General features: G+C 52.3%; 3 protein-coding genes, 1 long non-coding RNA gene and 1 other non-coding gene across 12 annotated transcripts; 3 read left to right on the top strand and 2 right to left on the bottom strand.

Annotated features, from left to right (window-relative positions):
- Positions 1-1,046: 1,046 nt before the first annotated feature.
- Positions 1,047-3,314, bottom strand: LOC112583668. The gene is made up of 2 exons (XR_006640783.1): positions 2,815-3,314; positions 1,047-2,237 (listed from the first exon to the last, which is right to left on the bottom strand). It is a non-coding gene; the product is annotated as an uncharacterized LOC112583668 (long non-coding RNA).
- A 100-nt stretch (positions 3,315-3,414) lies between these two features.
- On the top strand, positions 3,415-7,558 carry COASY (Coenzyme A synthase). Its single transcript, XM_006055741.4, has 10 exons — positions 3,415-3,573; positions 3,963-4,670; positions 5,246-5,460; positions 5,712-5,843; positions 5,973-6,162; positions 6,247-6,311; positions 6,499-6,583; positions 6,745-6,842; positions 6,927-7,073; positions 7,175-7,558. Exons 2-10 carry the CDS (start codon positions 3,974-3,976, stop codon positions 7,232-7,234), a joined length of 1,689 nt encoding a protein of 562 aa, XP_006055803.1. The 5' UTR covers positions 3,415-3,573; positions 3,963-3,973; the 3' UTR covers positions 7,235-7,558.
- Positions 7,559-8,230: 672 nt separating this feature from the next.
- MLX (MAX dimerization protein MLX) lies at positions 8,231-15,410 on the top strand. Of its 8 annotated transcripts, none has more exons than XM_025280115.3 (9): positions 8,240-8,363; positions 8,771-8,807; positions 9,297-9,386; positions 9,655-9,761; positions 10,006-10,105; positions 10,318-10,417; positions 10,782-10,972; positions 14,291-14,450; positions 14,970-15,410. In XM_025280115.3, coding segments are annotated over exons 1-9 (828 nt in total). In that variant the 5' UTR covers positions 8,240-8,321; the 3' UTR covers positions 14,971-15,410. The 8 variants fall into 8 exon arrangements, 7 of the variants coding, with proteins under 7 accessions (XP_044794874.1, XP_006055799.1, XP_025135900.1 ...); XR_003107778.3 differs by having other exon boundaries at positions 8,307-8,525; positions 10,782-10,983; XM_006055738.4 differs by having other exon boundaries at positions 10,782-10,983; positions 14,291-15,410.
- Positions 15,010-19,782, bottom strand: LOC102412040 (PSMC3 interacting protein). The gene is made up of 8 exons (XM_025280116.3): positions 19,609-19,782; positions 19,421-19,521; positions 19,150-19,239; positions 16,965-17,076; positions 16,120-16,265; positions 15,953-16,006; positions 15,762-15,821; positions 15,010-15,681 (listed from the first exon to the last, which is right to left on the bottom strand). The coding sequence occupies exons 1-8, from the start codon at positions 19,640-19,642 to the stop codon at positions 15,625-15,627; spliced, it is 654 nt and encodes a 217-aa protein (XP_025135901.1). The 5' UTR covers positions 19,643-19,782; the 3' UTR covers positions 15,010-15,624.
- Positions 18,580-18,652, top strand: TRNAE-UUC. The gene has a single exon. It is a non-coding gene; the product is annotated as a tRNA-Glu (tRNA).
- Positions 19,783-20,382: the final 600 nt, after the last annotated feature.

The following is a 20,382-nucleotide window of genomic DNA, read 5'->3' as shown; positions in this document are numbered from 1 at the left end:
AGAGTCCCTTAGACTCCAAGGAGATCCAGCCAGTTTATCCTAAAGGAGATCAGTCCTGGATGTTCATTGGAGGGACTGATGCTGAAGCTGAAACTCCAATACTTTGGTGACCTGATGCGAAGAGCTGACTCATTTTGAAAAAACCCTGATGCTGGGAGGGATTGAGGGCAGGAGGAGAAGGGAACGACAGAGAATGATATGGTTGGATGGCATCACTGACTTGATGGACATGGGTTTGGGTGGACTCCGGGGGTTGGTGATGGACAGGGAGGCCTGGCATGCTGCGGATCATGGGGTCACAGAGTCAGACACGACTGAGCGACTGGACTGAACTGAACTGAGGCAGAATTCCCTGACAGAGGTTTGCAGAGTTTGACCTTGTAGGATATCAATGACCACTATGTTCCTTGTATTGGATATTTTCAGGGTGTGTGTGAGGGCAGGGAGAATGCCCAATTTGTTTTGTGAAAAGGACCTTCCTGATTGCAAACTTTTACCCTCTGTAATTCAGTGGTACTGAGGGAGCCTGGAAAACTTCTGAGGGTGACTATGTGTTAGAGTATGTCCGGGGAATTCCACGGCAGTCCAATGGTCAGGATTCTGGCTTTCACTGCCATGGCCCAGGCTCAATCCCTGATTGGGAGACTAAGATTGCATAAGCTAAGCTGTGCAGTGTGGCCAAAAAGGAAAAAGAAATTAACGTATACTGGCTCCAGTATCCACTGAAGCTGTCCCCTTTTACTTCTGGAAGATCAATCAGTGTTGAGCTCCAACCAATTGCCTCCAATGGGTCTGACCTGGAGGCAATCTTGGCCTGCATCCTATAACCTGGGATATGGAAGGCACCCACCTTGAATAGGAGTTTCTCCAAGGCCTCTGCTGGGGTTGGCAGGGCAGCAGGGATTTAGGGGCAGGTAGGGCAGGTCTGAACAGTTGTTCAGGTTTTAAGGCTTTCCACAGGCCAACCGACACAGCATTGGATGGCCAGTTTATATTTTCCTGTGCAGTCCTGGCAGTAATGAGATCAAACCACATCGGCTTCCAGGTTACTTTTACCATCTTTACAGCCCACTCCAGGATATTCGTCTCCCGCCTTTGCAGTGGTTCACCCTGCGTGGTTCCTCAAACAAGCTCACTGGACCAGCCTGCGTGTCCCAAGATTTCCCATGCAGGTGCTTCTTTGCCAAGGTCCATTTCTTCGGTCTCCTGGTCGGCTTGCCACCAACGTTGATTTGTCAACTGGAGGCAAAGACCCCCAGAATGAAGAAGAGGCAACCACTCTAAATTGGAAGGTGGCAGGTTTAATAAGCAACGGGAACTTCCCAGACATCCAGTGGTTTAGACTAAGCCTTCCAGTGCAAGGGGTACAAGTTTAATGCTCCATGCCATGGAGTGTGGCTAAAAAAGTTTTTTGTTTTTTTTGTTTTTTTTTTTAAAGCAAGGGAACTTACACACAAGGCTTGTCATGGTGAAGAAGAGTAGATCTCTGCAGCTGTCCACCAGAATCTCCAAGTTTCTATGAGGCCTTAAGTAGGTTCAGTCACCTAAACCATCCAGGTGGTCTCAACAACATGTTGCCCTCTCAAGGCTGCATGCTTGAAATAGGTCCCACTGGAGGAATCATGGGCAGACTACATTCCAAGGACACGGGAGGGGTGAGCTGCCTCTGATTGCCCAACTCCAGCTCAAGGGTCAATTGGCAGTCACGAGAGCTCCTCCAACAATGATTCTGTAAGCATGTGAAACAGTGTGTCCAGATGTGTCAGGGAATTGCCTCACAGTCTTTATGGTTTGCTTCCTCAACTGGGTCCTCTCTTTTTTAAAGTTTTATTTTTGGCTGCACTGGGTCTTCATTGCTGTGAGGGCTTTTTCTAGTTGCAGTGAGTGGGGGCTACTCTCTAGTTGCAATGCATGGGGTTCTCATTGGGGTGTCTTGTTGCAGAACAAGGGCTCTAGGTTCAAGGGCTCAGTAGTTGTGGCACAGGGGCTTAGCTGCCCCTTGCCATGTGGAATCTTCCCGGACCAGGGATCAAACCTGGTCCCCTGCATTTGCAGGCAGATTCTTAACCACTGGACTTCCAGGGAAGTCCTGGGTCCTCTCTTTAAAACCCAACTTAAGATGTCTCTGCAAGAAGACTGGTCTCAAGGCCTTTGTGGCACTAAAACTCTTCCATCATTGACTTCAGGACCAGATCCAGGTTCTGTGAGGCCAGAAGCTTGTACACTTTGGGAGATCTCTTTATGATAAAAACAAAATTAAATGTGCAAGTGAGCATTTATTTAGTATGGGAACAGAAACCACAGCATATTACTATAGTGGATCTTGGAAACTGGTTTCCCTCCGTTTTGAGATTGCCCTGGACAATTTACCTGAAATGTTCCTAATGGCAACTTGGCTTTGTCTTCCCACTGCTGCTGCTGCTGCTGCTAAGACTACCAATTCCAGCCTCTCCAGCACTCTTTGCGTGCTAAGTCACTACAGTCGTGTCCGACTCTTCGCGACCGTATGGACTATGGCCCACCAGGCTCCTCTGTCCAAGGAATTCTCCAGGCAAGAATACTGGAGTGGGTGGCCATTTCCTTCCCCAGACCAGCACTCTTTAGCCTCATGGTAAATTCTCGCCACTGAGTCTCCTCCCCCAGCCCCGCTGCCTTTTCTTCCTCCCACAGGAACCATTCTCTGGCAGCTCTACTGAGCTCACACGCAGAGCTCTCCTCTTCTTCCTCCTCTCTCGGGAAAACTGTCATATCACTAGTTCTGGGTGATGTGGAGAGCACTGCACGGGAGCCGCGACACATGGCCTCTGTCCTTACCTCCCTAGATGTCCCTGGAACATACAGGGCCTCAATGTTTCCATCTGTGAAATGGGGACTTGGACACAACTGTTCCGTGACCAGATCCTTAGATTGGGAGGGCGTCAGGAGGGCTCTGGGGACGCCGAGCACTAACTTAAATGCTACCCTATGACACATCCCTCCATCTCTGTCCCCGCGATTTATTAAGCAGGAAAGCCAGGTGTTAGTTCCGCCTTTGCCGCTGTTTCCCGAGTGACCTGGCTGAAGCCAGTCTCTTCTCTCAGAGTCTGAAGGGCACCCGTTAAACAGGCTTTCAAGCCCGCCTTGCCCTGCGCGCGTGCTAAGTCTCTCCAGTTGTGTCCGACTCTTTGCGACCCCATGGAGTGTAACCCGGCAAGCTCCTCTGTCCGTGGGATTTTTCAAGCAAGAATACTGGAGTGGGTTGCTGTTTCCTTCTCCAGCCGCTTTGCCCCGCCCCGCCCAGTTTCCGTGAGGTTGGGTTTGGCAAACAAGTTTTCACGCACCTCCTACGCCTCAGAGCTTCGCCCCTTTGCAACCGCAAGCAACCGCCCCCGCCCCCGCCCCCGCCCCCGCCCCCGCCCCCGCCTGCCTTCAAATGAAAAATCTTGCGAGAATCCCTCGCCGAACCAAAGCTGAGATTTTTGGCCTTTCTTAGGTTCCGTAGTTTCGAGTCACAGTTCCGGAACTTGTGTTAACGGGTAGTGGTTGGGGAACCCTCCGTGGTAGTGCAAGCGGAACCAAAGCCCGGAGGTCTCAGTAAGTAGGACCCGAGCCTGAGTGTCCTCTTCTAGTCCCCTCCTCCAATTCCTTGAAGATGCTGGTGCAGCTCAGCAAGAACGCCCGGGATTTCTGGATCCCCAGTCTTACGACGCAGGGGCTCCTGCCTAGTTCCTCTCCCCACCCCAGGATTTTGATTCAATTCAGCGAATTCACCGCTCTGAGAGATGATAAAACCGAGATTAGAACACAGCCCGGAGGCGCCATTTACCAAGCCCAGTCCCCTTCCCCAGGTTCCTCTCGATTGGCAGTGAGAACCCCGTCCCTGCTCCAGGTCTCCCTCTCTTGGGTCCGAGTCCCCCTACAGTTTTCGGCCTCAAACACATACCACCCATTCACCCTCGCCTCGTCTCCCCGACTGTCCGCAGGCCTGGGAAGGATGGCCGTGTTCCGGTCGGGCCTCCTGGTGCTGACAACGCCGCTGACTTCCCTGGCCTCTCGCCTGGCTCCCATCCTGTCCTCGGCAGCCCGGCTGGTGAATCACACGCTCTATGTACACCTGCAGCCGGGCATGAGCCTGGGCGGCCCGGCTCAACCCCAGTCCAGCCCCGTGCAGGCCACGTTTGAAGTTCTCGATTTCATCACGCACCTCTACGCAGGCGCCGATGTCCACAGGCACCTGGACGTCAGAATTCTGCTGACAAATATCCGAACCAAGAGCTGTCTCCCTCCCCTACCCACCTCAGTCCAGAATCTGGCCCACCCGCCGGAAGTGGTCCTGACTGACTTCCAGACCCTGGACGGAAGCCAGTACAACCCGGCCAAGCAACAGCTCGAGCGTTACGCCACCAGCTGTTACAGCTGTTGCCCGCAACTGTCTTCAGTGCTGCTGTACCCAGATTACGGGCCTGCAGTGCCCCCCGCGGGGTCCCTGGGCGTCCACTTACCCTCCACCATCAGGCCAACCTCCCCTGTGGCCAGGTCTGCAAAGCAGCCAGTGCGTGGCCACCAGCGGGGGGCTGTGGGCGGCACCTTTGACCGCCTCCACAATGCCCACAAGGTGTTGCTCAGTGTCGCGTGCATCCTGGCTCAGGAGCAGCTTGTGGTGGGAGTGGCAGACAAAGACCTGCTGAAGAGTGAGTGACAAGAGACTCTGGATCCTGGCGGTCTAACCCTCCCCCCGCAGGCCAAGACTGAGGAAGGGGGCCCATCCCTTACTTCCCACCCCTCCTAAATGTCACAGTGCCTGGGGCTCAGTTCACACTGAGGGGATATGTTAAATGAATAAATGCAGATTTTTTGGTGTGTGGTCTAGTCACCATTCAATCAGGATCCCCCAAATGTGGAGCCAAAGAATCTGCACTTATAAACAAGTTCTTCAGGTGATGAATCCTAAAGTCTGAGCCCCTGGGAATAAATGGATGAGTAAGCTGTAGGTAGCAGTGCCAGGGGCAGTAAGAGGAGGCTCTAGAAATTCTCTGGCTCTTGGAATTCTTAATCTGACACCTCCTGGCACTGCCAGTTCTCTGCACATGTGCCAGCCCTTGCAGCAGTACTGTGCTTGCCTGCTGCCTCCTCCTCATAGGCCCCTTTGTCCTGCCCCCACCTCCCCTCTGGAGATAGGATGCTTGGGGACACTCTTCCCCAAACTGGCCCACCCTCGTCCTCCCCGGTAAGAAGATCTCACTGTTCTTCTGGGCTCCTTCCCCAGGCAAGTTGCTCCCTGAGCTGCTCCAGCCCTACACAGAACGCGTGGAACATCTGAGTGAGTTCCTGGTGGACATCAAGCCCTCCTTGACATTTGATATCATCCCCCTGCTCGACCCCTATGGGCCCGCTGGCTCTGACCCCTCTCTGGAGTTCCTGGTGGTCAGCGAGGAGACCTATCGTGGGGGGATGGCCGTCAACCGCTTCCGCCTTGAGAATGTAACCCCTGAGGGCAACTGGCAGAGGGAGTGGATGGGGATGGGGAAGGCCACTGGGGGCTGTTGGAAGTACTGTGACCCCAGAGGAGGGAAGAGAGGGCTGAAGGTGGTGGGAAGAGGCAAGGAGGAACTGGTTCCCACCTTGCCCTCTGAGGCAAGCTCCACCTCTGGGGTAGGCAGGGGAGGAGGTGATAGATTTGTCCTTGTCCATCTCACCCCTCCTTCTCTCTCCTCACTCTTCCTTTGCTTCAGGACCTAGAGGAGCTCACTTTGTACCAGATCCAGCTGCTGAAGGACCTGAACCACAAGGAAAATGAGGAGGACAAAGTCAGCTCCTCCAGCTTCCGCCAACAAATGCTGGGAAACCTGCTCCGGCCTCCATATGTAAGCCCCCACCCCCCCAACCCCCATGTGGGTGGGCTGGGATTGCTGGAGAGCAAAGACTGAACGGTTCAGCCTCCATCCTGAGTCTGGGGACCCTAGTAACTGGGGTTCTCTCTTATGTACCTGTAGAAGAGGCCAGAGCTTCCCCCAGGTTTCTACGTGATTGGGCTGACGGGCATCAGCGGCTCCGGGAAGAGCTCAGTAGCTCAGCGGCTGAAGGGCCTGGGGGCGTATATCATTGACAGTGACCACCTGGGTCACCGGGCCTATGCCCCTGGTGGTCCTGCCTACCAGCCGGTGGTGGAAGCCTTTGGAACAGGTAATAAGTGGGGAGGACTGGAGGTGGCCTGAAGCAAGGAGGTGGCCTGGCCTCCTTGCCCAGTCCTCTGTCTCTGTCATCCAGATATTCTCCATAAAGATGGCATTATCAACAGGAAGGTCCTAGGCAGCCGGGTGTTTGGGAACAAGGTAAACACACACCTCTCCAAGGCCTCTGCAGCTACTGCCAGACCCGGAGGTGGGGACCCAATGAACCTCTCTGTTCTGGCCCCAAATGCTAGTCTCCACCACCTGTTCCCCACCACCTGCTCCCTCGGGCTGGCTCCATCTCTGGGGGAAGGTGAACTTGGCCCACCCCTTCTATTCCCTTCCTTAGAAGCAGCTGAAGATACTCACGGACATTATGTGGCCAGTTATCGCAAAGCTGGCCAGAGAGGAGATGGATCAGGCTGTGGCTGAGGGTGAGTGAGCAGCCCAGGGAAACAAGTGGAGCAGATTCTACCCCCAGAGCTCCCCCACCCCAAATCAGACTATCCACTTTCCCTGGGACTACGTTTCCTTGGCTCTATGACTGGTAGCAAGTGGTGGGGTGCTGCTGGCAGTGACTGGCATCTCCCCACAGGAAAGCGTGTGTGCGTGATTGATGCCGCCATGCTGCTTGAAGCCGGCTGGCAGAACATGGTGCATGAGGTGTGGACAGTTGTCATCCCTGAGACCGAGGTATCTGGATCCCACCCCCACTCCATCATTGTAGCTCGGTTCCTGCCCAGAACCAGTGGGCTGACGAATGCCCTATCTGCCCAGGCAATACGACGCATCATGGAGAGGGATGGCCTGAGTGAGGCTGCGGCTCAGAGCAGGCTGCAGAGCCAGATGAGTGGGCAGCAGCTTGTGGATCAGAGCCACGTGGTGCTGAGCACCATGTGGGAGCCGCATGTCACCCAGCGCCAGGTTGGTGCCCAGGGAAAGGCTGGGTTGTGGGGAGGGAGTCTCAGTGAATACCTGTCTAACCCTGTCCCCGTTTTCTTCCTGACATTCCGGCCCGTCCTAAGGTGGAGAAAGCCTGGGCCCTCCTGCAGAAGCGCATCTCCGAGGCACCATCAGGCCCATGACTGACAGTTCTCTGTGGGGTCAAAGTGGCCCCTGGAGCTGACGAGATCCAGCGGTGAGGAGGAATGGAACCTTGAAGCTCACTCTAGCTTGGGCCTAGAGGGCTCTGAGCTAAGTTGGGCAGGGCAGCGCTGGGCCCGCTGGACACAGGAAGCCTACCCAGCTTGCCAGTGTGTGGCCAACACTGAGGATGCAGCTCACGCGGTGCAGGCCCCCGGCGTTGTTCTATCCCCGCTCTTATCCACAGGTCTTTGGTACCCATGCTGGGCTGGGGCCAGGGCAAACACTGGAACTTGTAACAGAATTAAAGGTGAATGTTGCCATGGTGTCTGCTTCCTGCTTCAATGACTCTGGGTATCTTTGTGACCCTTGAGCCCCAAGTGCAAGGCCCAGGCCTGAGAAGCCAGAAGTGCAGTGGTTAAGAGTGTGGCTTCTGAAGCTAGCCAGACTGAGGCCAGCATTGGCCCTGTCACTGGCTAGCTGTGCACTTCTGGATAAGTTCTGGACCTTCCTGGCAACTCAGTTTCCTTAGCTTACAAAGCAGCGAAATTTGGCTAACAGGCTTTCTTAATTCCACAAGTATCCTGCCAGACTCTGGGCTGGGTGTTGGAGGAGCTTCCTTCAACAAGCCACTCGAGCCCCTGGCCTCACAGAGGTTGCATTTCGGCGGGGTCGGAAGAGGTGGCCAGAAGTGCAGGTCTGGGAAACTCGTCCGGTCCCGGGAGCCCGCTGGGCACGGCGGTGCGCCTGCGCTGCGACATTATGCTGACAAGCCTCTTAAAGGGACCCCGTTTCACGGAATGTGCTTCATGTCGCGGCGGCTGGAACATCTATCCTGAGCAAGAGCAGGGACTAGTGAGGAGGGTTGCCCCGAGGCCACCAGTGTCAGCTCCGACAGCAGGCGCGGCACGTTCTAGGCTGCGGCTGCGGCCGGGCGTGGGGGTTGTCCGCCGGCCCACGCATGCGCAGCCGCCCCGCCCCCGCCACTGGGCTGCGGGTTGGTGGGTTTGGGTCACGTGAGCGCGCCTCGCCTCTTCCTCCAGGCCGGGGACCCGCCTGCTGGCAGGTTTCCGGTTCGGTGGGTCGGACATGACGGAGCCGGGCGCCTCTCCGGAGGACCCCTGGGTCAAGGCAAGCCCCGTGGGCGCGCACGCCGGCGAGGGGAGGGCGGGTCGGGCTCGAACGCGTAGGGGGTCTGGAAGACTAGGGGACTCCCTGCAGTCCCCAGAGCTACCCCCGCTCCTCGGGCCCTGGGGCTGCAGAGAAGACAGCTCTCACCCTGTGTGTGCCAAGGTGGGAAGACATCTGAGGCGTGTGCGCGCGGGTGTGAGGGGACGGGACTGGAGGGCTGGGGGCGTGGAGTGGGCGGACGGGGTCCTGCCGAGGGGCGGCGCTCCCGCGGCCTAGCTGCTCTTGGCTTGGGGGGAATCCTGCGACTGCCCGCGCACCCCAAGTGTGTACGTATGTGTGTCCGTGTGTGTACACGCGTGCAGGGGCGGAGGAGGCCTGACGGGCTTCTCCCTTGCTCGGTGCCGCAGGTGGAGTATGCCTACAGCGACAACAGTCTGGACCCTGGTGAGTGCCTCTCGCACCCTCTTCACCTCTGGAGGGACACTGCCACCTCAGCCCGATGGATTCGCGAGGCCTTGGCAGCCACACCTGAGCACAGCCCACCGTCCCTGAGCTGAGCGGGCCTGAGCAGCGAGGGAGGCTCTGGAGGACAGGGGCAGGAAGCATCCAAGGGTGACACCTAGTTCCCTCTGCCCTGGAGCAGGGAAGTGATGGAAACAGGGCCAGCCGGTCACTCTCCATCATCACGCCCAGATGCCACTTTGTGAGATAGGAGGTATCCTTGCAGGCCTGTGGAGCAGTGTAGACTAGGGACGGGAGCACTGCGGCATGGCACGACAGGAAGTGGGTGGCCCAGGATGGCTGGCTTTGGGGTTGAAGGAGAGAGGTCAGCATTTAGGGCTCAGGAAGCCATTGGGCCCACAGGTGTCTGAGAGCCTAGCAGAGCCCCTCCCCCTATTCTATTCCTTAGTGATTGGGGCCTCTCTTTTCCAGGGCTTTTTGTAGAAAGCACCCGCAAGGGGAGTGTAGTGTCCAGAGCTAATAGCATCGGTTCCACCAGTGCCTCTTCTGTCCCCAACACAGGTAGGCGGCAACATCCCCCCACCCGGGGAACCAGATGTGCCTTCATTTTAGTCTTTTTCTTAGACAAGGCAGCTCCTGCCTTCCACATGGGGGCGCTGGAACCCTAGTTCTAGACACAGGGTTTCACCCTTACGTCATCTAGGGTATTAGCTTCTCGTATCCATTCGCCATCTCTGGGCACCAGGTTCTTCCCAGCTGGGGAACGTGGGCTAGCTGGGCCCCACTGGGCCCCAGAATGACCTCTTCCTGCCCCCAACCCTGAGCGTAGATGACGAGGACAGCGATTACCACCAGGAATCCTACAAGGAGTCCTACAAGGACCGGCGGCGGCGAGCACACACTCAGGCCGAGCAGAAGAGGAGGGACGCCATCAAGGTGATTGGGGAGGCCCGCACCTCAGGGAGCGCCTGCACACTTCAGATCCACTCTGCCCTGGCCCCGGCAGGCAGTCCCAAGCAAGCTTGGGGGCAGCTAGTCTAGGCCCTGGACGTGAACTTCTCCTTCCTTTCTACCCCTCTGAGTGAGCGAGCATGGAACTTGGTATCATGGAAGAAAAGCTGCGTGCCGGTTTGTCTTGACCCCTCCGTAAAGGACCCCATTTCCCCTGCTCTCTCCACAGAGAGGCTATGATGATCTACAGACCATCGTTCCCACCTGCCAACAGCAGGACTTCTCCCTTGGCTCTCAAAAACTCAGCAAAGCCATCGTGCTGCAGAAGAGTATGGCCAGGAGAGCGCTGGAGGGCTTGGAGCCAAGGGGGCTGTGAGAAGGCTAGAGCCTCAGAGCCGCTTTTGGCCTGGCCCGGGTGGGATGGTTTTAAGGAGGTGGGGGGTGGGGAAGTGGGGCCTGGAGGGAAGGGGAGTCAAAATCAGCCTTGTCTTTCTGTTGAGACGTCCTCTCCGCCCACCCCCTCTGCCCACCCCCACTCCAGCCATTGACTACATCCAGTTTTTGCACAAGGAGAAGAAAAAGCAGGAGGAGGAGGTATCCACGCTCCGCAAGGATGTCATGGCCCTAAAGATCATGAAAGTGTAAGGGGGGGTGTTGGGTTGGGGGAACCAGGGCATCTGGTTCTGAGGGGACTCTGAGGCCTCTTCAGTTCACACCCTGCCCTTCTTCAAAGGCCGCATCAGATGATATTCTTACTCCCTTGTGTGGTAGGCACCACTTAATCCCAACTGTAGCAAATAATACTCTGGAAACACCTGTGGGATTTAATGAAGGAAAGGTTGGAGGGGGTAGGCCATCACCGCTGACGTAGAAGCTGATGTTGAATCCATCCCACAAGTTCGCTGGGAATCTCCTTCCCCGGGGAGCATGGAGGGTAAGCGCTATCACTCTTCAGGGGCCAGGAGAGCTGCTGCAGCCCCTCAGGCCTGGCCTGCTCGATTTCAGGAACTATGAGCAGATTGTGAAGGCACACCAGGACAACCCCCATGAGGGGGAGGACCAGGTCTCGGACCAGGTCAAGTTCAACGTGTTTCAAGGCATCATGGACTCCCTCTTCCAGTCCTTCAATGCCTCCATCTCTGTGGCGAGCTTCCAGGAGCTGTCGGCCTGTGTCTTCAGCTGGATTGAGGAGCACTGTAAGCCTCAGGTACGGGGCGGCAGTAGTCACGGGGTCAGGGGCTCTTCGCTCAGGCAAAGTGACCCAAGCTGTGATTTGTTCAGAGAGGCAGGGCAGCAGCTTTTAGGTTTCTTGAGGGTATTTTTACAACTTGTATTCCTGTTTCCCTCTGCTTTCTAGCCCAGATACTCCTGTGGAGGCTTCATTTTGCAAGAATGATCTGAGCACTCACTCATGCAAGGCCTTTGTTTGGTTCACGTTGTGGCAAGGAACAGCAGCCTCGGGCACTGCTTGCCTGCCCAGCAAGTGAGCCCGGATCACTTGCACTTAACTTGGGGTTTTGGGAAAAGATTTAAGGCCCCCACCCCTAGGCCCCTACAGTAGTTTTCCTTGGGGTTCCTAATTATTATTTGTAATAGTGTGTTTAACGATTGACTGAGTCTTTTGAGGTCTGGTTGATTTTACTGAGGCTTGACTTGTATCTGAGATTTCTTTTTGTTTCCCAGTGTTTTTTTCTGTATAATTTTAAAAAGCGACTCTACATTTCCAGTTATCACAAAACATTGGCTGTATTCCTCATGTTGTACAACACCCCCAGTCGCTTGTACCTCCCATTCCCCCACCTGATGTTCCCCCAACCCCCATTCCCGACTGGTAACCACCAGCTTGTCCACCGTACTATGAGTCTACTTTTTTGTTATATTCACTGGTTTATTGTAATTTTTTTAGATTCCACTTGTAAGTGATGTCCTATAGTATTTGTCTTTCTCTGACTCATTTCACTTGCATAATGCTAAGTCCATACATGTTGCTGAAAAGGCAAATTTTCATTGTTTTGTCTTTTTATTTTAACTGAGAAGTATTCCATTGTGTTTGTGTACCACATTTTTACTGATTCATCTGGGGTTTTTCAGATTTTTAAGTTTTATTGAAGTATAGTTGATTTACAGTATTAATTCCTGCTGTAAGCAGTGACTCAGTTATGTTCATTCTTTTTCATATTCTTTTCTACTATGGTTTGTCCCAGATAGTAAGTTTCTGTGCTATTCAGTGCAACCTTATTATCATCCTATGTGTAAGTTTGTCTCTTAATGCCAAACTCCTCCTCTCCCCTACCCACCCTGCCCTCTCAACCACAAGTCTGTTCTGTATATCTTATTTCATAGATACTTTGTGTTGTACTTTAGATTCCACATATAAGTGATATATGGTATTTGTCTTTATGACTTCGTTTGCTGATTAATATGATCATCTCTAGGTCCATCCATGTTGCAGCAAATGGATTATTTCGTTCTTTATGGCTGAGTAGTATTCCATCACACACACATTCTGAATTAGTGTTTTTGTTTTTTCGAATATACACACGTATTTGTTTTTTTTTTTCAAACATATACCTCAGGGTGGAAGTGCTGGATCATTTGGTAGCTCTTTGAGTTTTTTGAGAAATCTCTATTATTATTTTCCACAGTAGCTGCACCAATTTACATTCCCACCAGCAGTGTGCAAGAGTCCTCTCTTCTCCACATCCTTACCACCGTTTATTATTTGTGTTCTTTTTGATGATAGCCATTCTGACAGGTATGAGGTGATAGATGATTGTGGTTTTGATTTACATTTCTCACGTTCAGCTTCATGTCCCTGTTGGACACCTGCAGTTCCTCTTTGGAAAAATGTCCATTCAGTTCTTCTGCCCATTTTTTAATTGGGTTGTTTTCCAGGGATTTTTTTTGGCCACACCATGTGGCTTGTGTGATCTTAGTTCTCTGACCAGGGGCTGAACCTGGGCCACAGCAGTGAAAGCACTGAGTCCTAACCACTGGAGCACCAGGAAATTCCCTAGTTGTTGTTCTGATGCTGAGCTGTTATCAGCTGTTTATATATGTTGGATATTAACCCCTTGTCAGTCATATCATTTGCAAATATTTTCTCCCATTCAGTAGGTTGTCTTTTTGTCAGTGGTTTCCTTTGCAGTGTAATAGCTTTTAAGTTCAACTAGGGCCCCGTTTAATTTCCGTTAGGAGATGGCTCTAATAAAATAGTGCTGTGATTTATGTCCAAGTCTTCTGCATGTGTTTTTCTCTGAGATTTTATAGTATCCAGCCTTACTTTAGGTCTTTCATCTATTTTGAGTTTTTGTATATAGTGTTAGAGAATGTTTTACTTTCATTCTTTTACATGTAGCTGTCCGGTTTTCCGAGCACCGCTTACTGAACAGACTGTCTTTTCTCCGCTGTGTATTCTTGCCTCCTTTGTTGTACATGAACTGACTGTGAGTGCGCGGGTTTTTTTTTGGACTCTCCTGTTCTGTTGATCTTGTCTGTTTTTGTGCCAGTATCATACTGTTTTGACTACTGTAGCTTTTGTAGTAAGTATAGTTTGAAGTCAGGTCATATGATTCCTCCAGTTCTGTTCTTTCTCAAGATTATTTTGGTTATTCAGGGTCTTTTGTGTTTCCATACAACATTTAAAGTTATTTGTTCTGGTTCTGTGAAAAATGCCGTTAGTATTTTGATATGGACTGCACTGGGTCTTTAGATTGCCTTGGGTAGATGGTCATGTTAACCATGTTGAGTCTCCAGCCCAACAACAGGTTGTGTCTTTCTGTTTGTGTTCAGTTTCTTTCATCAGGATCTTATTCTGAGTACAGGTCTTTGCCTCCTTAGGTAGGTTTATTCCTAGGTCTTTTATTCTTTTTGATGTGATGGTAAATGGGATTGTTTCCTACATTTCTCTTTGATCCTTCATTGTTAAAGAAATGCAAGAGGTTTCTGTACATCAGTGTAGTATTCTGCAACTTTACGAATTCATTGTTGAGCTCTAGTAGTTTTCTGATGGCGTCTTTAGAACTTTCCATGTTTAATATCTTGTCATCTGCAAACAGTTTTATTTCTTCCTTCCCAATTTGGATTCCTTTTATTTCTTCTCCAATTAGTATAACTAGGAGTTCCAAGACTTTGTTGAATAAAAATGGTGAGACTGGGCATCCATGTTTTGTTCCTGATTTTAGAAGAAATGCTTTCAGCTGAAGCCATGTCCCAAATTTTTATTGTAAAACACCGTGAACATACTGCAGCATTGCAAGTTTTACAATGAACCCTCAAATAGCCCCACCTAAAGTACACCATTAATCATTTCTGTGTTTGCTTTATCACAGAGCAGTGCATCTCAGCCTATTCTGGGGGCATGTGCAAGGTAAACTGCAGCCGTCAGTGCTTTCCAGGGGCTTTTTGTTTTAATGGTGCTCTAAAGAGCGCACCTGGCCCAGGCAGGTGTCATTGAGCAGCCCTGTGCCCTCCTTGACTGTCATCTTTCTTTCTTTCTGTGCTGCCCTCACCAGACCCTACGGGAAATTGTGATTGGCGTCCTGCACCAACTGAAGAACCAGCTTTACTGACCAACTCTTGGAACCTGCAGAACAGCCAGCAAGAGGCTTTGAGTCTCCTACTTGGCCATGGAGCCACTGGGCTTATGAGAGTGGACCGTGACACTGCACACTAGTGAGCTGCTTTCTCCTCGGTGTTTGGCTCCCCAGCTTCCTCCATGCCCCGCCCCCCCCTTCATTGGGTTGGTGGGGGGAATATTATGAAAGCTTTAATTTATTTTATCTGACCATAGATCTCAAACCCACCTAGTCTTTCCCCCTCCCATAGAAGTCCTCAGGATAGAGGTCTGCTCTTGGCACCCTAAAGAGCTCCTGGCCTCTCCCCTTTTTTGAAGCCTCGAATTCCTGCTCATATTTGGTAACTATTTGCACTGAGCCAGTGCAGCCATTTGGCAGTAGTTGGATGGGAAGAAGGGAGTAAGAGGAAGTACTCCCACAGTCATGAGGGGTGGAAGGCGGCCTCATACCTAGGCTAGGGCTGCCTGGTCAGTCCAAGGTGAGGCCAGAGCTTTTTCTGGCCAACTCAGGGCAGGGCTGCCAGGTTCCTGCCCTTGCCCCCTACTCCACTGCCCCCCTGCTCTGGGTGGTAGAGGGAAGCAACCTCCCCACCCACTCCTGCCCTCTGTCCCCACAGGCGGTAGCAGTGCACAGCGAAGTCAAGTGTGACTCAACACTACATATTAAATGTTTTTAATTTTTCTAAACAATGCAATTTTGCTAAAGTTACAATTTTGGAAAATTAACTGGCCTCCAGACTACTTGCAGCCTTTCTGTCAAGTGTATCTGGCCCTCTACCGTCTCAGTGCTTCCTACGTTTCTCCCAGGACTTGGGGTGGGGTGAAGGTGGGTAGAGGAGATTCTTTAAAGGCCTTCTGACTTGCAGAGCCCAGGAGAATCCTGGGTAAGGCCCTGGGCTTCTTGAATGCTGTGTATGGCAGCCTCTCTCTGCCCTTGTTCCCAAGCTCCCTTTTGCCTTCCTCAGGTTTGATAGTTGGGAGGTGTGATTATCCAGAGGAAATGAAATATTTTTGTATCAAATTATATTACAATAAATATCGCCAAATGCTGTCCTTTAGCGTTGTTCCACATTTAAGTGTTGACTTCAAGCAGTCGACAAGTGGCTGATGAAATGAGCATGCCCATCCTCTCTGGGCCACCTGCGCTCCCTCCCTCCACCCAGTACTCTAGTGTGTGCTCAAAGGTGGGCACCACCAGGAACAACAAAAGAGCTGACCTAAACACGGCAGCCAGTCCAGAACGTCTGTTCCCAGTCCTGCCGCGGGAGCCTCTCAGGGATCTGGGAGCTTGACATTGTGATCTTCATCCGTCTCTATCCCAACTTCCTCCTGTGGGGCAGCGAGACAAGGGAATGAGACCGCCTTGGATCAAAGTCCCAGGGGAGCAAGGGAGGGCGAGCACCACTTACAAAGAACTGCTTCTTGCTCTTGGGGTATCCTTCAAGGATGGCATCAGACAGCTCTGTTGCCTGAGAAGAAACAAGACCACCCGCTTTCAGATGCCAGTACTGGACATGCCCGACGGGCCCCTGAAATGAGGCAGCTGTGTCCCCGGGGGCTGCTATCATCCAGGGCCTTCCTAGAGCTCCCCTACACTTACCATCCTCTTGCGCCGCCTCCACTCCTTGTGGTACCTCTGCCTCTCCTTGTACACCTAGACAGGGAAACAGGTTCCTTTGAGCCCACAGCAGCTGCTGGGGTCAACCCTCCTCCTCACTTCGAACCTGCAGAGGCAGCCCTCCCTGCTCCACCTCCCTCCCAGCCCACCTGCTCTTTCTCTTCTGGAGTCACGTGGTTGGTGGCCGCTTTGATGTTCTTCAGTCTTTCTCTGTAGCCAGCACATTCCTTCTTTAGCTCCTCGATCTCTTTCTGCATCTCCGGTGTGGTCAGGGCACTAGTTAACTCCTTCAGCTCTAAAACCACACCTCCCTGAAGTCAATGGCTACCCTGAGGTAAGAGACCAGGCCTCCACCTTGCTCTGGGCTCTCTCCATACTGGGTTCAGAATGGGTCCTATATTCTGGAAAGCCTCAAGAAAGACTAATGCTTACCGAATTACCAGTTTATTCCAGTTTTCTTTCCTCCTAAATCTACAAACAGTTGGGGAGTATAAGTTTGAGTAGACTATTAGCTGTAGTCAATTAAATAGGCAGAATAAAGGGGAGTGTGGGAACCGTGTATTGATATCACTGTAGGGAACGTAAATGTCTGTCTTGCCCATTTGTCTTCAAAAGCCATTAGTTGTTACACATTAAGTTGAATGTGATGCCTATGTTGTTATTTAGTGGCTAAGTCGTGTCTGACTCTTGTGACCCCCGACTGCAGCCTGCTCCTCCGTCCATGGGATTCTCCAGGCAAGAATACTGGAGTGGGTTGCCATTTCCTTCTCCAGGGGATCTTCCTGACCCACGGATCAAACCCCTGTTTCCTGCATTGAATGGTGGATTCTTTTACCACTGAGCCACCAGAGAAGCCCATAATGCCTGTGGCAGCCTAGCAAAGGGATCTCTGCTGCGAGATGTCACTGCACTCAATAAATCCTGCACTTGGTAATCCCTGACCTTGGGACCAACCCTGACAGTAGGGGCACGTTCCAGGGGCTGCCAGTCCTACCAGCCTCCATGTGGCGGCAGCCCTGCTGCAGGCTCTGCACCTTAGCCGTGAGAGCCAAGATTTTGGCATCCAGGCCTTGGAGGTCAGCATCACAGACCACGTCAAACTGGTCCTGCCAGAGACAAAAGGAAAAACAGAGGCAGGCTGATGGGAGGCACAAGAGGGGACCCACATCTGGGAAGGCAATGTTCATACACACTTGAAAATCTGGGGCTCCCCAGCCCTCCAGAGGGCCCAGGAAGGTAGTGGGAGGGTACTTCTGAGCAGTCGTTTAGTCTAATACCTGTTTCCTCAAAAAGCTACAAGAAAGAACAAGTTGAAACCTGCTATTCGTCCTCAGGGGCTTTGAGGTGTGGGATCCTGACCAATAGAACAGAAATAATCTTGCAGTTTACTAGCAAAACTACTCACTGGGCTGAGGAAGTAAAGAAACATTCTTTTACAGGGGCTGATACCTAATTACAGGTTTCCACAGTAGTAAGATTCAAGACAGGTGACGAGGCATGGTGGGAGGTATTCAGATAAGGACATCAGTGAGTCTGAGGCGCCCCTTCCATGTGAGCAGCTGCTAGAAAAGGCCTGTGCTGGGGCTCAGCGGCCTCCTGTCAGTTGGTGATGGGAAGCAGGATAGAAAGAACTGGAATGCCACCCTGAGCAGTTTGGACTCTACAATCAAGTGCAGTAAACCATTAAGGCAGAAGGCAGCACTACAACCTGCAGGCCAAATCCTGCCAGATGTATGTTTTTAAAAACAAAAAATTTATGGAAACATAGCCATACCCATTCATCTACATACTGTGTATGGCTGGTTTCGCCCTACAATGGCAGGCCTGAATGCCACTGACAGCTGTGCAGCTGGCCTGCAAAGCATAAAAATATTAACCGGCCCCTTTACAGGAAAAAATCTGCCAACTTCTTTATGGAATCTTCAGTACAGCAGTAATATAATGAAACCTACTTTAGGGAAATTAGCCTTGACAGTGGATGTTAAATCTTGTAGGGGTACTGAGTAAAGGAAGATGGATGACAAATGGGGTCTGCTTTAGAAGAGCTTCAGTTTTGTAATGGAGGCAAGTGAAAGACAATTAAAATAGAGGATGCCTCAAAGAGGTAAGTGCCTGAGGAAAGCAGTTAGTTCAGAGCAGTAAGGAAGGTTTCCAGAGGTGATGCCTGAGTGAAATCCTAATGGATGAGTCAGAGTTAGCTGGGCAGCAGAAGAAGGGACTCCAAAACCCGGGCAGAGGAAGGACAACAAGCAAAGGCCACAGGAGTTAAATACATCTAAATGGGCTAGTATTGATGGATGGAGAAATAACCAGGACAGGAGAGGCTGGAGCCAAGTCTCTGAGTGCCTTTTATCTGTTCTAAGAAGCACTGGAATTTTTGGTAGGGAAATGGCATGACTAGAGTTGCATGTACATAGATTATTCCGGCTGCAATGTTTAAGATATGTGTAAGGAGCCCAGGCGATCAGGAGGATACTGCAGTAGACGAGGAACACCTGAAGCACAGCAGTGGTGGCAGCTGGAAAGGAGGATGGAGTCAAGAAAGGAGAAACACCTGGGCTTGATGGCGGACTAGGTGTAAAATAAGGAAGAATAATTTCCCAAGGAATTCCCTGGTGGTCCAGTGGTTAGGACTCAGTGCTTTCACTGCTGAGGGCCCGGGTTCAATCCCTGGTTGGGAAATGAAGATCCCACAAGCTGTGTGGTGAGGCCAACCAAAAACAAAAAGAATGACTCCCTACTCTCTGGCCTGGGTGAAGAATGATTCCGTTAGGGAGAAGAACACAAAAGGAGTCGGTTTAGGGGAGAAACGAAGCATTCTACTTTGGCAATATTGATTCCGATGGGTCTGAAGGGGGTCTGGGCCGTAAACAGAAGGAAAACAATTTGGCAGACTGGTTCTCATTCTAGATGACTGGGAATAAGAACTTCCACGCGTAAATGGACCTCGACAGCAACAATTCAGGATCTTCTGTCATCGATCATATTTCAAGTCTGGAAATCTAGTGAAGTCTGGATGACAGCAAAGGAAGCCCACGCTTTGTCCTAAAGGTTGGCTGGGGCCCTTTAAATGACCTAAGACGGGTGAATTTCACGGGATGCTTCAATTCTCCCAAATAGGGTTCATACTAGGGGCTGACTGACCTAATGCCGGGCTCTCATACATCTGTTTCCCTCACCTGGTCCGCAAAGTATATCTTCTGCTTGCCATACATCTTCTCTTTGATTTTGCCTTGTTGGGCCAGCTGCTCCAGCGCCTTCACCACCGCCTGACAGAGGCGAGAGGACGGAGCAGTCAGGAGAGGGACTTTGGGAGCCGGAAGGATGTCACCAATGATGGGGGAAGCGCCCGACAAGCCTTAGGAAGCCCTGGGATAAAATGGCAACCTGGAGGTGCAGGACCCCGGGGGTCCCAGGGGAGGTCCCGGGGTCCCAAGAGAGGGTTCTCACCGTCTTGCCCAGCCCATGTTCCCGCTGCAGGTTCCCGAACACGTCCTGGGCACTGTAGGGCCGGTTCTGCTCCTGTAGGTACTTCAGCAGGATCCCGGAGGCTACGGATAGAGACAAGGCAGGAAGGGGGTCCTTCAACCGACCCCTACCCACCCTCCTCCCGGTCTCCCAGCTCCCACGGCAGTTACCTCCCGCGGCAGCTTCTGACCGGCCTTTACTCATGGCTTTTCCCGCCACCAAACTCCGAAAACCGGACGTTGTAGTTGCTCGGGGTAACGGCTCCTTCCGGCAAAGAGCAGGGCGGGCCTCAAGTATGATTGGCTGGGGGCAGCCTTCGCGAGGAGCGGAGCGGAGCGGCCCTTCCCGGGCACCGTAGTTCAGTTCGGCCTGCTCTAGGGAGCCCGGCTCCCGCCCCAGCGGCCTGGGTCTCTGCTGGAGAGGTGGGGTGTACGCTTCGAACCTCTCCCTTCCTCCCTTCAGAACCAGGGCTGTATGGTATCACGCCTTGGAGTCTCGGGACCCAGCTCCAGCGGCCGCTGAGCACTCGTGACCTTGAGCTGGACTGAATATTTGAGTGGAAAGGAATCTCGGCATCAGCTCCTGCTGGGCAAGTGACTTGCTCAAGGTCACAGTTACCCAAAGGCGTGTCCCGTCCCACGGCCCAAGCCTTTCTCTCGGTTTTTATCTTTTGTAAAACGGCAACCAGAGGTGCTTGCGGGGGGTGGGGGGTTGTGAAGACTTAATAGAACGACGCGTAGGCGCCCTGCAAGGAATAACGCTGCGTTTGTTTGCCCGTTACCGAGCTTCTCACGCAGGGGGCGCTCAGCACACGCTGTGGTTGAAGGTATGGTTGGGAGGGGGCTGATCGTAAGCCACAAAGCTTGTATAAGTTTCTTTTTGGCAGAGACAGTCTTAGGGCAACACCTGACAGGTGCTTTCCATTCCCGCCCACAGTGGCGAGT

The sequence above is a fragment of the Bubalus bubalis genome, chromosome 3, assembly GCF_019923935.1.
Source record: "Bubalus bubalis isolate 160015118507 breed Murrah chromosome 3, NDDB_SH_1, whole genome shotgun sequence".
Classification (NCBI taxonomy): Eukaryota; Metazoa; Chordata; class Mammalia; order Artiodactyla; family Bovidae; genus Bubalus; species Bubalus bubalis.
Note: the sequence above shows the minus strand (reverse complement) of the source record. Positions and strands in the feature narration are given on the sequence as shown.

What these genes read in the sequence shown, in the direction of transcription:
- COASY (XM_006055741.4), top strand. Translation starts at nt 3,974, where the DNA reads ATGGCCGTGTTCCGGTCGGGCCTCCTGGTGCTGACAACGCCGCTGACT. An exon ending in GGTGGAAGCCTTTGGAACAG is followed by an intron (nt 6,163 to 6,246) that starts GTAATAAGTGGG and finishes TCTGTCATCCAG; the next exon opens with ATATTCTCCATAAAGATGGC. An exon ending in CGCATGTCACCCAGCGCCAG is followed by an intron (nt 7,074 to 7,174) that starts GTTGGTGCCCAG and finishes GCCCGTCCTAAG; the next exon opens with GTGGAGAAAGCCTGGGCCCT.
- MLX (XM_006055735.4), top strand. Translation starts at nt 8,322, where the DNA reads ATGACGGAGCCGGGCGCCTCTCCGGAGGACCCCTGGGTCAAGGCAAGC. An exon ending in AGCCATCGTGCTGCAGAAGA is followed by an intron (nt 10,106 to 10,317) that starts GTATGGCCAGGA and finishes CCCCCACTCCAG; the next exon opens with CCATTGACTACATCCAGTTT. An exon ending in GCCCTAAAGATCATGAAAGT is followed by an intron (nt 10,418 to 10,781) that starts GTAAGGGGGGGT and finishes GCTCGATTTCAG; the next exon opens with GAACTATGAGCAGATTGTGA.
- LOC102412040 (XM_025280116.3), bottom strand. Translation starts at nt 19,642, where the DNA reads ATGAGTAAAGGCCGGTCAGAAGCTGCCGCGGGAG. An exon ending in CTGCCGCCACATGGAGGCTG is followed by an intron (nt 16,266 to 16,964) that starts GTAGGACTGGCA and finishes GTGTGGTTTTAG; the next exon opens with AGCTGAAGGAGTTAACTAGT. An exon ending in CTCCAGAAGAGAAAGAGCAG is followed by an intron (nt 16,007 to 16,119) that starts GTGGGCTGGGAG and finishes TTCCCTGTCTAG; the next exon opens with GTGTACAAGGAGAGGCAGAG.